Below are 15,285 nucleotides of genomic sequence, written 5' to 3'. Positions count from 1 at the left end.
TATTCTTGATTTGCCTCTCCTACTCTATACTTAATATGGCAAAAACTTCCCTATGTGTCATTAATTCCTTGAGTTTCAGAAACACGGTTTTGGTTTTGACATCCTATTGTCACAGTATTTGCTCTGATTAATCTTATCAGCCTCACTCTTTACCTCACAAGTCAAAGCCTACAGAGCAATTTCTTGTTCACGTAACAAGTCCAAACCATTCCAGATCATTCACCAACAAAAATAACTACCTTCATGAACAGTATCTATTTTCTATGGAATGCTAACAGGACCATATATGCATTATGTGTATTGCAAAAAAACACTTTCTCCTGCTGACATCCAAGCCAACATGCTGTTTGAGAGGGGGAAAAAAGCTAGCTTAAAGAACTGGCCTCATAATTATCATAATTACCTTTCTACATGTTTGCTGTTTTCAAACTCAAGCACATTAAGTATTTGGCGTTAAATTAGATGGCCAGATTCAGCCTATTCCCAAGGGCTTCCTTACCTTGTGCTCTTTTCTAATCTAAGCATGAGTTTAGAGAAAAAAGAGCCATGAGAAATGGGGTGTGGGGGGAAAGGAGGGGGTGTCCTTGCCACTGCTCCCTCGGGTGAGTTAATGAGGCCCCCTCTTGGGAAGTGCATCAGTCCAGGGATGTGGAATTATGCTCGACCCAAGGGATACAAGGAATGTGGGGAAGCTTTCAACAGCTACATTTAAACCGCCAACATTTCATGGTTTGTAGAAGTTTTTGGACAATTCAAAAACACGATTATTCATGACTTCATTCCCACAATGTCTGTCCTCTCAATCCCTCTTCACCACTGGCTCCCTCCTCTTCTTTCCTGCACTGTATTCTTTCTCCGGCAATTATCTTCTTGGACTAAAACAACATTGTTAAGAAGCATAAATAATAACAAAATGATCATTCCTGAAGCACTTTGTATATGTCACCTTTGGAGAACTCAAAAAATAAAATTAGAACCAAAGCACGGTGTATGAAAATTTAAAATTACTGGGCCATTCAGAGTCTTCTTTTTTTTTTTTTGGTTTTTTGAGATGGAGTCTTGCTCTGTTGCCCAGGCTTAAGTGCAGTGGCATGATCTTGGCTTACTACAACCTCCGCCTCTCAGGTTCAAGTGATTCTCCTGCCTCAGTCTCCTGAGTAACTGGGATTACAAGCATGTGCCAGCATGCCAGGCTTTTTTTCTTTTGCGACGGAGTCTCTCACTCTGTCACCTAGGCTGGAGTGCAATGGTGCGATCTTGGCTCACTGCAACTTCCGACTCCCAGGTTCAAGCGATTCTCCTGCCTCAGGCTTCCAAATAGCTGGGATTATAGTCACGTGCCACCAGACCAGGCTAATTTTTGTATTTTTAGTAGAGACGGGGTTTCACAACGTTGGGCAGGCTGGTCTCGAACTCCTGACCTCAGGTGATCCACCACCCTCAGCCTCCCAAAGTGCTGAGATTACAGGCATTAGCTACCTCACCTGGCCTAATTTTTGTATTTTTAATACAGACAGGGTTTCGCCATGTTGGCCAGGTTGGTCTCAAACTCCTAGTGTCAAGCGATCTGCCCATCTCGGCCTTCGAAAGTGCTGGGATTACAGGCGTGAGCCACCACGCCTGGCCCATTCAGTGTCTTTTGAACTTACCAGACTCACGTGAAGTGACGAATGATGACAATGACGGTGAATGACATACAGAGAATCTCATTCTCATCGGAACACAGGGCGACTCTCCAAACTCCCAGCCCATTCAGCAGAAAACTCACTCACCTTCACGTGCCACTCAGGAGATGGAAACCTGAGACAGTGAGAGTGGCTCTCTGCAGGCTTATCACGGCAGCTCCCAGCCAACTTCCTGAGGCCATGGGCTGCCCTGCATTCTCCAGGATTCCTCCTTCCCAGAGGGGACACCCCATTCATTCCCTTGTCTTTCCCTCTATTTGGGGGCAAGGACACGGCTATTATCTTATTTATCCCTAAAGCTATGTCATATTTTACTCCCATAGCTTTAATCCTTAAAACTCTTATTCTGTCATAAGGAAGCAAATCAATGGGGAACTGGACTTACTCTTACTTTTGTTTCTTTAAAACAAAAGAGATGTCAACTGCTTAGAAATGAGTAGTCATAAAAGTCTACTTTTCATCAACGAGATAACTAATTATAATGTACCTACTGTGCACCAGGGACTGCACTATCTACCAAGTGGGAAGTGAAGCATGACCACCTCACTGTTTAAGTAGTTGGAAAACATACAAGTGTAAACTACATTGTAACAATACACTGCGGGAGCACACCAGCATTATTGCCACAAATAAATATAAATGAGAATGATCTGTTTCTAGAAGAAAACTCAGACACTTCCCAGTGTAGGCCTCACATCCTCTCCTGGGTTCAGCGCACAGGAGCTACTGGCTGACAGTAGCCTGAACGCGCGTTCTTAAGCCCAGTTTTCACTTACAGTCAACAAAAAAGCTCCTCTCCTTATCTTCTAGTCATCACTCCTTAGACACAGATCTTCCCAATATGATGAAGTATCCAAACTCTACTCAATGAAAGCCATTTCCCATGCAGAAGGGCACGAGGCGAACCTGACCTGTTGAACGTCCTGCTGGAAAACACACAGCTGCAGCCTCTGATGGAGCCGGACCTTGCGGTGTTGCCAGATGTTCTCAAGCTGCCGCTGGTGGTGCAGCACCTCGTGGATGACGTCCAGGACATGGTGCACGGCCTTGGAGTAGTTGGCAGACGCCGTCAGGGAATCGGAGCTGCCAGGAGTCAAGGGCCGCTGGAGCTTGTCAAGGAGCGACTTCCCATCTTGGCTCACCTGCCCACAAAATACATGAGTGATTCTTCAAGATCTGAGGTTTGGCCTAGGCTGCGCCACAGATGCTGTCCTTGGATACGTGTGTGTACCTATAGGCACACACGTACATGTACACACATTACACACACACCCACTCACACCAGTTTTACTCAGAGGCAGTTTTATATAGGATAAAATTTAAAACAATCCACCAGTTATCCAATGACATCACAAAGCCAAATGATGCAAAACACTAGGTGAAAATAAAAGAACATTAATTACAACAAAACACTGTAGTAGATACTACTCAATGAATAGGCATACTATTTGCCTTAAATGCCATAAATCAACTAACAGAAACTGCATTCCTGGGATATCTGCAAATTAAAATTTAAAAGTAATAATTTTATCTTGAGACATGTTAGAGAGAATACAACAGATCATCACAACGGAACAAAATTGTTCCTTAAAGCCTCAGTTAAAAAAAAAATCTAGTACTAGCACTAGATTGCTAGTACTAGGCAAAGAATATGTACTTAAACTTTCTGACATAGCTGGAGAGCAATTTAACATCACAAAAGAAAATGTAAAATGCCATTCTATTTGACTCATTAACTTTAAAAAGCAGTTTTAATTAAAATGCCATCATTTAAAGAAAAGATTTCAGTGCTACATTAAGGCAATTTATTCTCAAACTACAATTAAATGAAAGCATTCGGGTTAATCAAAGAAATAACAAAAGGTGAGGGTGCAATTTAGAAAGAAAGCATTGTGTTTTTCCTATTTATGTGACTCATAAGACTTACGAGTAATTAATTATGCCAGATGTTCTTGGGGAAAAAAAAAAAGTGACAATCAGACAACACAAAGTGTGTGTGATGCATAAGGTAACCAGGTGTGGGATGCAGGTGTCTTAAGTAGGGCCTCTTCACATGATCCTTCTGCTTAGATACTTCTGAATCTAAAAACCTCCTTGGGTTTCTAGTAAGAAGAGGAGCAGGCCGGGTGCAGTGGCTCACGCCTGTAATCCCAGCACTTTGGGAGGCCGAGGCAGGCAGATCATGAGGTCAAGTGATTGAGACCATCCTGGCCAACATGGTGAAACTCCTTCTCTACTAAAAATACAAAAATTAGCTGGGCATGATGGTGGGCACCTGTAGTCCCAGCTATTCATGAGGCTGAGGCAGGAGAATGGCTTGACCCCGGGAGGTGGGAGTTGCAGTGAGACAAGATCGTGCCACTGCACTCCAGCCTGGGCGACAGAGTGAGACTCCGTCTCCAAAAAAAAGAAGAGGAGCAAGTTTAGGGGCACTTTTAACAGACATAAGCCCAGTTTAGAGAAGCCCTTAGAATAAAAAAGAGCACACAGGGAATAGGTAAATGGGAAAAGCTAAAACTGAGAGCCTTTACAACCAAAACCTGGTGGCAAATGACCCTGCAGAATTTCCTAATCACTTCCTTTAATCCTCTTCTAACAGATTGTAACACATTTACTTTTCAATACCTGAATCTGAGACGCTGGAAGTGTTGATTATTCCTCACTAGGGTTTAAAATTCACTTAATACAGCCTTACAGCAAAACTTAAGAGGAAATAAGCTCAGCTGACAAAACCAAAGATAACAAGGGAAAAACTAACCACATTAACTGCTGAATTAGTGTCAGTTAAAACAAAAATGGAAAATGTAAAGAGTCTTCTAAAGCAGGGTTCTCACTTGTGCCCAGAAGTCACTGAAATTGGTGCGGACATTGTTGATGTAATGGTTTTGAAGAGAGGAGGCACCAGGATTGATTTGGGTGGTGGATTCAGAGAAGCAGGGTACTCTGAAATGAGCAGGATATTAGCACACGGTGAAGAAATGTCCTGCTTTTTGTGATCATCTAAGCAAGGCTCTTTTTAACACACAAATACACGGTTTTTCTCTTTTTGCTCAGTGTTAACATCACTGATCTTTCCACAAATCCAACAATCATGTTAATCAAAGAAAGACAGTGTTTGGTTTTCTTTGGAACTTTACAGGAGATGTTTTCCCTTTCAAAATATCACATGACCACAATAAAACCATTCTCAATCCTTGCATCACCAAGAGGCCACATGACCAGGCTACAGTTATAGTTGCTATATTCACAATGGTTTTATATACATGACCAGCATCTGAATATCTAATTTTTTCACCTACAATAGATGCATTTAGGCATTTATAGACTGAAAAACATTTTATCATAAATCACCTTTTGTCTCCAACTTACATTGTAGCATGTAATTTTTATGTACACATATAAATTATACACAAAGGTAGATTAAAGTATGTATGCATTTTATTTCAGGATCATAAAGCAGGTGTCATAAAATTTGTGTGATATAATTGGAGTGCTGCATCTCTCAGAACTGAGAGCTACTGCTCTAAGTCATACATTTCACATTGTGTCGACCTTGAAAAGAATTCCTTACAAATGTTTCCTCTACATTTTACTCCTTGCAATACTGTCGGAAAATGTACACCAGAACGTATGATTTGGTGAACTGTGCCAGAAACTGACAGCTGTTCCCCAAAATCCACTTGCCCCTCCCGGATAGCCAAACCCCTACAGTCAGAAATAGCAAAACTCCAGCTATAACGCCACATTTCCCAGCCTTGCTTACATATATAAGTGGCCAATACACAAAAGTAAAAAATGTTGAATGGGATTCCAGGAAAGCTGTTTAGGGGCTAAGCTGGCAGGTATGCTCATTCCCCTTGTCCCTTCCTCCTCCTTGCTGCCAAGAACTTGAATGAGATGGCTGGAGCTTCAGCAGTTATTGATGACTCTGGGGCAATCTTAAAAACAGTAGCCTACCTGTTAAAAAAGGCAACACAGGAAGACAGAAGGATCCAGAGATCCTCTTACGAATAGAGCTACCACACTAGCCCTGGAATGACAGCCTTTGGATTTCTTTTACACGGAGAGAAAGCCAATTTCTATCTTAAGCCATTGTTTTGCAACTTAAACCACCAAATGCAAAAGGACAAGATGAGTTCCCAGCCCTCACCAAGTTTCCAAAACGCATCCCTGTGACACCATTAATATTCTTCAACTGAGAATGGAGTACTCTGAGCAACAATATTCCATGGAATCTTTCTTTCCTCGAGTGTCTCTGCAGTTGTTCAACAGATCTCCACGGCAGAGATCGTGACAGGATTTCAAAGGACATACTTGCCCATGGCGGTGGAGGGCAGTGGAAAATGTCTATACACAAATACCTTAACATACAACAACTCATCAGGCAAAGCTCCACCATCTGAGAACTCATAAGCGGGGATGAAAGTGTCTGTTGGTCCCGCCACTGGTACTGTCATTTGTTGGTAGTGACAGTGGCAGTAAAGATCCCGGGCGAGAAAACACCTCTTGTACCCACTAAAACCAGACAGCATGGAACTCCACGTTTTAAAAAATAGCATTTCTCCAATAAACCTTTCCAAACATGATTCTATATTATTTCAGTACAGGTTTTGTAGACCTGGCAATTAAAAAGTACTATTTAAACACAAAAAGGATGGCATATACAGTTTCGTTTTTGGCAAAATGTCTTAGTCTTTGTAATTACAGTAATATGTGGAAAAATATGCTACAATTTTATGAAGACTGCTGTTCTCTTGTATAGAGATAATAAATTTTATATGGCACAGAATGACCAGGAGAAAATTAATGAAAGAAGAGACTGCATAGAGCAGACAAAAAATTCACATAAAATGTAAGTGCTAAAACAAGTAACGTAAGTTTATGGCATGTGGTATACTTCTACAGTTTCTTAACTACAGAACCAGGTGAATGAATTTACTTCAGTTTTGTTTAAAACTCTGTTTTTAGCTTCCAGGCACTGAAACTCTGAGCCACAAAGAGACAACAGCTGCAAAAAGAAAATCAACCTTATCAAATAGCAGGACTTTCCTATAATAATTTTTTAACCAATCAGATCAGCTCATTTTTCAGTCTGCTCTTTGTTTTTCTTGGAATACACAGCTGGGGAACTTGAAGGGCAATCAAAGTTACATGTTACAAAGATTAACATTTTATAAAGAGAGAAACTAAAATGCTCTGATATCCAAATGAGTTCAGAAAAATGCAAGTACTAACTAAAGCAGAAAAAGTAATTAAAGGTAAGTTTAAAATTTTACCATATCAAAGGTACGTTTGTTTCTAATATTTAAAAAGAAGTGTAACTGTATAAACAATGGCCTGGTTGTTGAATATCTACTATTCATCAGACTGCACATAGACTTGTAACTTGGATTTCTGCATGTCACCCTTAAAAAGAACCATAAAACTTCAGAGATTTGCCTATTCTTGCTTCTGGTACTGGGATCTCTACATTTCCTATAAAATCAGATGAGGGCTGAGCATTTCCGGCAGGAATATGCTTCACCTGCACCAGGGATGAACATGGCTCTGACCTAAGGAAAGACAGCAGCATCTAGACATTCTTGCTTACCACTGCAAAAGCAACAACTGCCCAAAGACCAAATGAAGATGAGTGACAGGCATATCAATTAAGTCCAAACGCAGTGTTTTAGATCTAAAACGTGCTAGAAAATGGCATTCCCAAGATACAACAAAAATAGGCAAAATACACCAAGACATTTAGCCTGTAATAAAGAAAAAGTGTTCCTTCAAAACTTTTATGAAATGAATTGCACTATTTCTGCTGACTCAAAGCCAACACTGTTTTAATTCTTTCTCAGGCTTAGCTCACCATGGCCTGCAGAGCACAGACCTCCACAGGAAGCCTGGGAATGATTTCACTCTCCTCTCCAACTCTTGCTGAACTTATTCTCATATCAAGGTTCTAATAAAGCAGAAAAGAATGAAAAGGGGTCAGCAGGTGACGACCCAGCTTATTCTGCAGCAATAGTTGACATTCCTTGGCCAAATAGTTGAACTCTTCTGAGTAAGGAGGTTCCAATCTGTCTTCAGATGGCTACATAAGAGGCTCCTACCAACAGTGCAGGTCAATTACCTCCTGAAAGGGCATGTGTTCCCAACGACAGATACTTTCCCATGCTTCAGGGAGAACACAGAGAAAGCTGGTTCCTTTTCCAGGCAAAGTTCTTACAGGATGGACCTCCAAACGCTGATTTCTATTTCTTTCAGCTATTCAGTTTCTTATTCAAAATCAGATCAGTTTACCTTGGTCTGACTCTCTGACACCTGTAAACCTGGGATTATTGGAAAGGAAAAACCAAAATAAGACCAAAACAGGAAACGGCTGGAGCAGCCCAGTTGGCGTGAGTCAGGTACATGTGCCTCACATGCAAGTTCCACAGACTGCACCTGGGCTCTACTTCTGTTGCTTTTATATCTCAAGTGCTTGCAAGGCCTCAAGCTGAGTTTGGGGTGAGAAGAAGATAGCTGTTATACGGGCTGTTGGCTCTGATACTATGGCAGATGCTGACTACAGCACTGCGTGTCACTACAGCAACACTGCGATCTTTAATGAGGCTTTATACAACTGTGACAGAAGTGACCGCTGGGCGCGGTGGCTCATGCCTATAATCTCAGTACTTTGGGAGGCCGAGGTGGGCAGATCACTTGAAGTCAGGAGTTCAAGACCAGCCTGGCCAACATGGTGAAACCCTGTCTCTACTAAAAATACAAAAATTAGCCAGACCTGGTGGCACATGCCTGTAATCCCAGCTGCTCAGGAGGCTGAGGCACAAGAATCGCTTAAACCCAGGAGGCGGAGGTTGCAGTGAGCTGAAATCGCACCACTGCATTCCAGCCTGGGCAACAGAGCAAGACTCCATTCCACAAAAAAAGAAGTGGCTCTACCGCAAGGGAACTGAGCTTCCACACATATCACAGAGAGTTGGTTTTTTGGTTTTAGGGAGTTTCCTATGTAGGTGACTCATTTTACTGTGTGTTTTCATCTTTGCTAATAACCCCAACCCTGCCATCACCCACTGATACAATGCCTTTAAAGAGGAGCTCAACCAGCTTTGCACGCAGCAAATCATTCATTCCCATGAGGCCTTGCTGAGGCACACAATGAGTTGGCACATTTGTTAAACTGAGAAATGGATGCAGAAACTAAGCCCTGAAGTCACATGAGATCAAGCAAGCCAACGCCCCATGGCACTTCGCCTTGCTTGGGCTCCGTGGCTGCAGCAGTGGCCCTTTGGTGGATGCGTGGCTGCTTATTATGTAGTCTCACCTTGCAATCCAAACACCTGGCATTGAGGCTTGCGAGGCAACACAGGCACACTGAGATGAAAATCATTTTTATAAATTTAGTTTGTTGAAAAACTAGTAGCTGAGTTGGCTTACTTAAAATGTCAAAAATGACTACAACTTATCTCCAACGTTTACACTGCTTCACTCTCTTGTGATCAACTGTAGCCAACAAGATTAGCTCAGACCTGGCAAGCTGAAGCAAGTGAGTGTTCAGAAGGCTCAGGTGTGTTCCTGTTGCTAAAGCACAAACAGGAGTGACACGGGCAGGTCTAATTAAAGCAAAGCAGAGCAGGTGCTTGCGTCTTGGAAAAAAAATGCTGGGAAACTTTCCCAAAGCAAATTTATATGATCAGAGACTAGAAACTATCAACACTGTTCAAAGAAAAAAATTGTAGAGAAAATGAAGGGAGGAGAAGAAAGGAAATAAGAGAAGAGAAAGGCAAGGAAAAGGAAATAAAAAAAGCAAAGCAAGCCCTGCTTAAAACTACTCCTACCCCCACATGACCCGGCATCCAGCTCGATGTCTAGCACTTGGCAGGGGCTCCATATCTGTGAGATGGATGCCTCCTCAGCAGACCCCCAGCTCTTCAGAGCAAGCTCAGGAGTGCTGCTCAGCATGTGATCTGTGTACCATCAGCATCAGTCGCTGCAGCAGTAGAGAAGGCCTCTGAAAATGGAGATTCACTATCTCTGGGGTAGAGTACTGATGCATTTTAAACCAAGATACTCAAGTCTGCAAACCACTGATTTAGGAATATAAAATAAAAATCACTTAAAAAACAAAAGCAGTCCTTCCCTTCCCATCTTCCTGACACCTTCCCTCTTGGCATGAAGAAACTGAGGAAGTGAGGGGTGGAGGTGCCAACAGAGGTGTCACTGCACCAGGTTAAGTGAGTGGGTGGTAGGGGTTGGAGGTGGAGAACCCAGACAGAATGGTTGGGAAATGGAGCAAATTAAGGACATTAAGGACAAAAGAAGACAGGTTTCTTGCTGCCTGAGAACAGATTAATAAACTTAGAAAGGGAAACGATGGAAAGAACCCTGAGGTATTGGATTCGAAATGTACAAACACATGTATTTTTAATACAGACAGATACAGCAGTAATTTTATATGGACGTGTATGTGCATGTGTGGATGGGTGGGTGGGTGGATAAGTGGTTGGATAGATAGACAAATGAATGAGTGGTTGGGTGACTGGGTGGTTGGATGGATGGTTGGGTGATGGGGTGGACAGATGGACAGTTGGGTGACTGGGTGTATGGATAGGTGGTTGGGTGATTGGGTAGATGGACAGATGGACTAGACAGATGTGGATGGGTGGTTGGGTGACTGGGTGAACGGATGGGCAATTGAGTAATACGACAGATGCATGGATATGGGTAGATTGATGAATGTAGGTGGGTGGGTGGATGGATGGATGGATGGGTGGATGGGTGGTTGGGTGGTTGGATAGATGAATGGATGGGTAACTGGATGGATGGATGGATGGACGGATGGATGGATGGATGGATGGATGGATGGATAGATGAATGGGTGGTTGGGTGATTAGGAGGATGGATGATGGATGGATGATGAATGGGTGGTTGGGTGGATGGTTAGGTGATTGGCTGGATGAATGCATGCACTAATGAATGAACAACTGGATAAATGGACAGATGAATGGGTGGTTGGGTGATTAGGTGGATGGATGGATAAATGGATGGGGGTTGGGAGGGTAGATGGATGGAGGGATGGATGGGTGGTTAGGTAATTGGTTGGATTGAAGAATGGATGGGTGATTGGATAAATGGAGGGATGGATGGTTGGATGGAAGAATGGATGGGTGAATGAATGGATGGATGGATGGATGGACAGAAGAATGGGTGGCTGGGTGTGTGGATAGATGGATGGATGGAAGGATGGATATAGGTGGATGAATGGATGGGTAGCTGGGTGATTGGGTAGACAGATGGGTGGCTGGGTGGATGAACAATGGGTGGTTAGGTGGATAGATGGATGCATAGATAGATGGATGGATGGGTGAATGGATGGCATTCATATGTTTCCTAACTCTGTCTGCTAAGAGGGCCCAGAAGTAGTGACACCTCACAAACAAACAAAACTCTGAGAACCCAGGTCTTTAAAATTCTAAAGACCATACAATACTATAAGGAAACACCCCACTTAGTGAGATGAGTGATCCCAGGGTAGGCAGGGAAAGTACAAAATAGCCAGGAACAAGTGCTCAAAGGACAATAAGGATGATCAAAAAGACACAGAAAAAAGCTCCTGCTTGCCAAGTCTAAACAATTTAGGAATCAAAACAGAGTACCAAATTATAACCGACTGATATAGGAAGATTTCATAAATTCATACTGATAGAAACAAACAAGAGAGAAAGGAAATACAGCTCATTCTTATGGTAGAAAGCCACCTAATAAATACAGAAGGAATAATGGAAATAGGTGATCATCATCACAGTGGTAGCTGCTATGGGCAGAAATCCTCAGTGGAAACTATGGCTATGAGAAGTCTGATGAGGAACAGAGACTGGTATTCTATTAGAGGAGCTGCCCACAAAATGTGCAGCAAAGACTAATTTTTTAAATGTGACTGTGCATTGGAGAAACCCTGCAGACACCAATCTGACCAAGTGGCCAAGATGAACACTACTCATAGCTGGAGAGGTCAGTATCCCGTGTCCACTGCAATGACACCCAGAGAAGGACATGCACTGCCAAAAAGGCACAGCCTGAGTCAGCCCACGAGAACTGGGGGCAACCAGAAATAGAGGGCCATCTAAAGAATGAAAGGCCTGTACTCTTTAAGTATGTCAAAGACATAAAGGCAGAGAAGGACTAAAGAATGTTCCATTTTAAAGGAGACGGATTGGTAAGACATGGTGATTAAATGTAGCGCACATTGCTGGACAGTGTCCGAGACCAGGAAAGAGAAAGGGGCATCGTTGGAACACTTGGGGAAATAGGATCAGGGTCTGTGGATAGGCTGGTCATGTTGTATCAATGGTGCTTTGGTGACTGGAGAGAGAAGCAGTGGGGAGAGAGGGTGGAGCAATGTGGCGAAATTCTAAAACTTGGAAAATCTGGGTGGAGGCAATGTAGGAGTTCTCTGTGCTATTCTACCACTTTCCTGTAGCCCTGAAACTATTTCAAAATGTAAATAATTTAAGAGGCAAAATAATTCATTCTGTTCTACTGAAAATCCTTTCGGTTCATCCAGTTCAAATTACTGTCTCCTTGAGTTTATAGCTCAGTTGCAAACATGTTCTTAGGCTAAAATTCCATCTAAGACCTCAGTTTGAGAGGTTGTTTACTTCCTGTCAAATTATTTTGAGATACTAGTACCAATGTAAATCAAATAAAACTACACCACAGGTAAATATAAGTTCCTGTGTCAAGATGCCCCATTTTTACAGAATGCACTGGTAACAATTAGGAGATGCTGTACTTAAAGAAAACTGCCAAGAGCAACAAGCAGACTGAAAGAGCCAGCTTGGCTAGAGGATGACACTGGCTGGGTCAAAGTGATTCTGATTTAAGTTATGCACAAAGACTGTATTCCCAGGGCCTGCCAATCATCTTGTGAATGAAGGCTATTCAATCCCATCTTGGTCTGGCAAGGACAAGGGCATGCAGACAGCTGGCTGCAAGCCCACCACTGCATTCAAAGAACAGCTCCAAAGCAAGAGATTCACATAAGCAGATGAGTGAAGGCCTCATTACACGTGTGAGTAACAGGGTCATTTGCTTTCTGTGTTACAGGTCAAAATTAGACAATGTATAGAGATGGCACATCAGGGGAAAGAACTTGATGGTTTTTAGAAGTGACATAATCCTCATGAGCCAATGTGATTAAAAAAAATTATGTGTTCAATTTTCAGTTTTACTATAGAAAAGGCTATCACTTACTTAAATAGTTTCTAACAGACTAGGCAACCAAATTAGTTAAGAAACATTTGTGCAAAACTAAGAAAAAATACAGAGTTGACTTTTTAAATTCCATAGGCAACATGAAATGCTGCTTGAAAAAAACTGAATCTTATTAGGCAAAGGTGGCTAGAGAAACAAACAAATATCAACTGCCACGGGAAAGAGAAGACCTGCCCAGATTCTGAAGCAAATATACGGTGAGATATCACGTGGTATCAGGGACACATTTTGAGAAACGAATCACTAGGCAATTTCGTCCTTATGTGACCATCACAATGTGGACTTTCACAAAGCTAGACGATGCAGCCTACTGCACACCTAGGCTATCTGGAGCAGCCCACTGCTCTAGACTACAAACCTGGACAGCATGTTACTGTACTGAATACTGCAGGCAACTGTACCACAATGCTAAGTATGTACGTGTCTAAACATAGAAAAAGTAGAGTAAAATACAGTATTATAATCCTACAGGACCACCCTCTTATTTGCAGTCCATCATTGACCAAAACATCTTTATGAGATACAAAACTGTAGCAGCAAATCACGCGTCCATTTAATTCGCTCATGGACACTAGGACGTCAACAGAGCCAGGCCCAAGGACATGAGAGTGACAGTTGGGCAGTGAAGCACAACAGGAAATGTCAGAATGAAATGCAAATAGCCAGTTTCTTCCCAACAACTTTGACAAGTTTGGATGTGTTTGGATCAAGATTTAGATTTAAACACAAACAGCATTTATTAAACATCTACACTGCCCAGCAGTCTTCCAGGTGCTTTGAAACTCTTACAGAAGCCTTACGATAATCTTTCATATTAACATAGAACATTGTAGATATAGATGCTTCTTAGGGAGAAAACCTTACAGAAAAGTAAGCACACACAATTCCTCTCTACACCCCTCGCTTTCACCTCCGGGAATGTAACTATTATCACAAAGGCAGGATGGTCTCAAGGGCCAGATAAACAAGGCATGGGCAAGGGTGGTACTCATCAACCCATCTAAAGTTGCGTCATCAAGCAGCTACCACGTGGTCTGGCACAGAGGCGGCAGAGGGTGGTGACTGAGAACATGGAGCCTGCCTGCCTGGGCTCATACCCTGTTCCACCAGCTGCTGACCTGGCACAGTCATTTATCTCCGTGACTCATTTTCTTCATTTGTAACAGCAGAGACAGATACAGTATGTGAGCATTAAGTCAGTCGTTACATAAAGTCCTTACAATACAGTCTGGCATAGAAGGTGGCAGAAAATAAAACAGGGATTCATTAAGTAAATAATGTAATATACCCTAAAGTAACAAAGAAAATCCTACACTTAGAGTTCTTAAAATAGACAGATGTGTTCCTTGCAATCCAGACCATCTTCTCTAAAAGGTTTTATTCGGGAAGATTAAACTGAGTTTGACTAGACTGAAGAGCACACAAAATACACATTTCTTAAACACATGTAGAAAAAAAGGACTAGGCTTTTCTTGACTGTAGCAGATGAGCATATAAGCACGCTGTTGGAAAGGCTACTGCCTGCACACCATTCTGGTCCCCTAGCGCCCCACCCCACCCCACACACACAGGGGTTCAAATGCTAAACAAACTGCAGTCTAACTCAAACTCTGTAAGCTTTTTCTGGGCTACCCAAAACTTTTTTTTTTCTAGCTTCTGGTGTACTATGATGCAAAAATGATGTTGCCTTGCAATGTAAGTAAAATTGACCACTTACCTCAGAGTAAGCAAGAGTGATATGTTCATATATTCCCTGGTGGTGATGAATGGCATCTTCTAGGTCCTGCAGCTCTGAGGGAAGGTCTACCTCACCGCAAGCTTTACACCATGAATCCACGTTGCTCATATACTTGGAAGGTTAAAAAAAAAAGATTATTTACATCAATGACAATTTATATTGAAAAGCGGACATTTTTTAACATGGTTTTGAAAACTAGGGGAGTTGATGGAGATCCTAAGAATGTAACATGGTTGACTCTCCATCTCAAATGGCATCCTCAACTCACATGAGACTGCTGGACTCCATTCCCAGAGTGGGTTTCAGCAGGACTGGGGCGAGTCCCAGGAATCCGCATTTCAGATGAATGCCTCAACTGACTGCTGCCCAGGTCTGGGTGTGCCCCTGGAACAATGCAGCCCTGTTTTGGGCTTTCTGCTAAATTTTCCCAATCCACCTTTGAATCCACGTTTCTAACTGCCCTGTACTCCTAGCAAGGGAGGACAGAAAGACGACTCTCCCACGTACCCCTTCACTAGGGTTCAACAGCAGGATGCTCCTTCTCCTTGCAGCTACTTGTCAGTCTTACTCTGTTTCTTTTACACTGAGATGTAATGAAAAAGT

The 15,285-nt window shown here is 42.4% G+C and overlaps 1 protein-coding gene across 1 annotated transcript in view; it reads right to left on the bottom strand.

Moving 5' to 3' along the window:
- Positions 1 to 15,285, bottom strand: part of TRIO (trio Rho guanine nucleotide exchange factor) — a 366,882-nt gene that overhangs the window by 188,480 nt on the left and 163,117 nt on the right. The window contains exons 8-9 of the mRNA XM_025387077.1: positions 14,662 to 14,793; positions 2,597 to 2,827 (exon numbers count right to left, since the gene is read on the bottom strand). Coding sequence (XP_025242862.1) covers positions 2,597 to 2,827; positions 14,662 to 14,793 — 363 coding nt within the window. The remainder of the gene's footprint in view (positions 1 to 2,596; positions 2,828 to 14,661; positions 14,794 to 15,285) is intronic.

The sequence above is a fragment of the Theropithecus gelada genome, chromosome 6 (assembly GCF_003255815.1).
Source record: "Theropithecus gelada isolate Dixy chromosome 6, Tgel_1.0, whole genome shotgun sequence".
Taxonomy (NCBI): Eukaryota; Metazoa; Chordata; class Mammalia; order Primates; family Cercopithecidae; genus Theropithecus; species Theropithecus gelada.
Note: the sequence above shows the minus strand (reverse complement) of the source record. Positions and strands in the feature narration are given on the sequence as shown.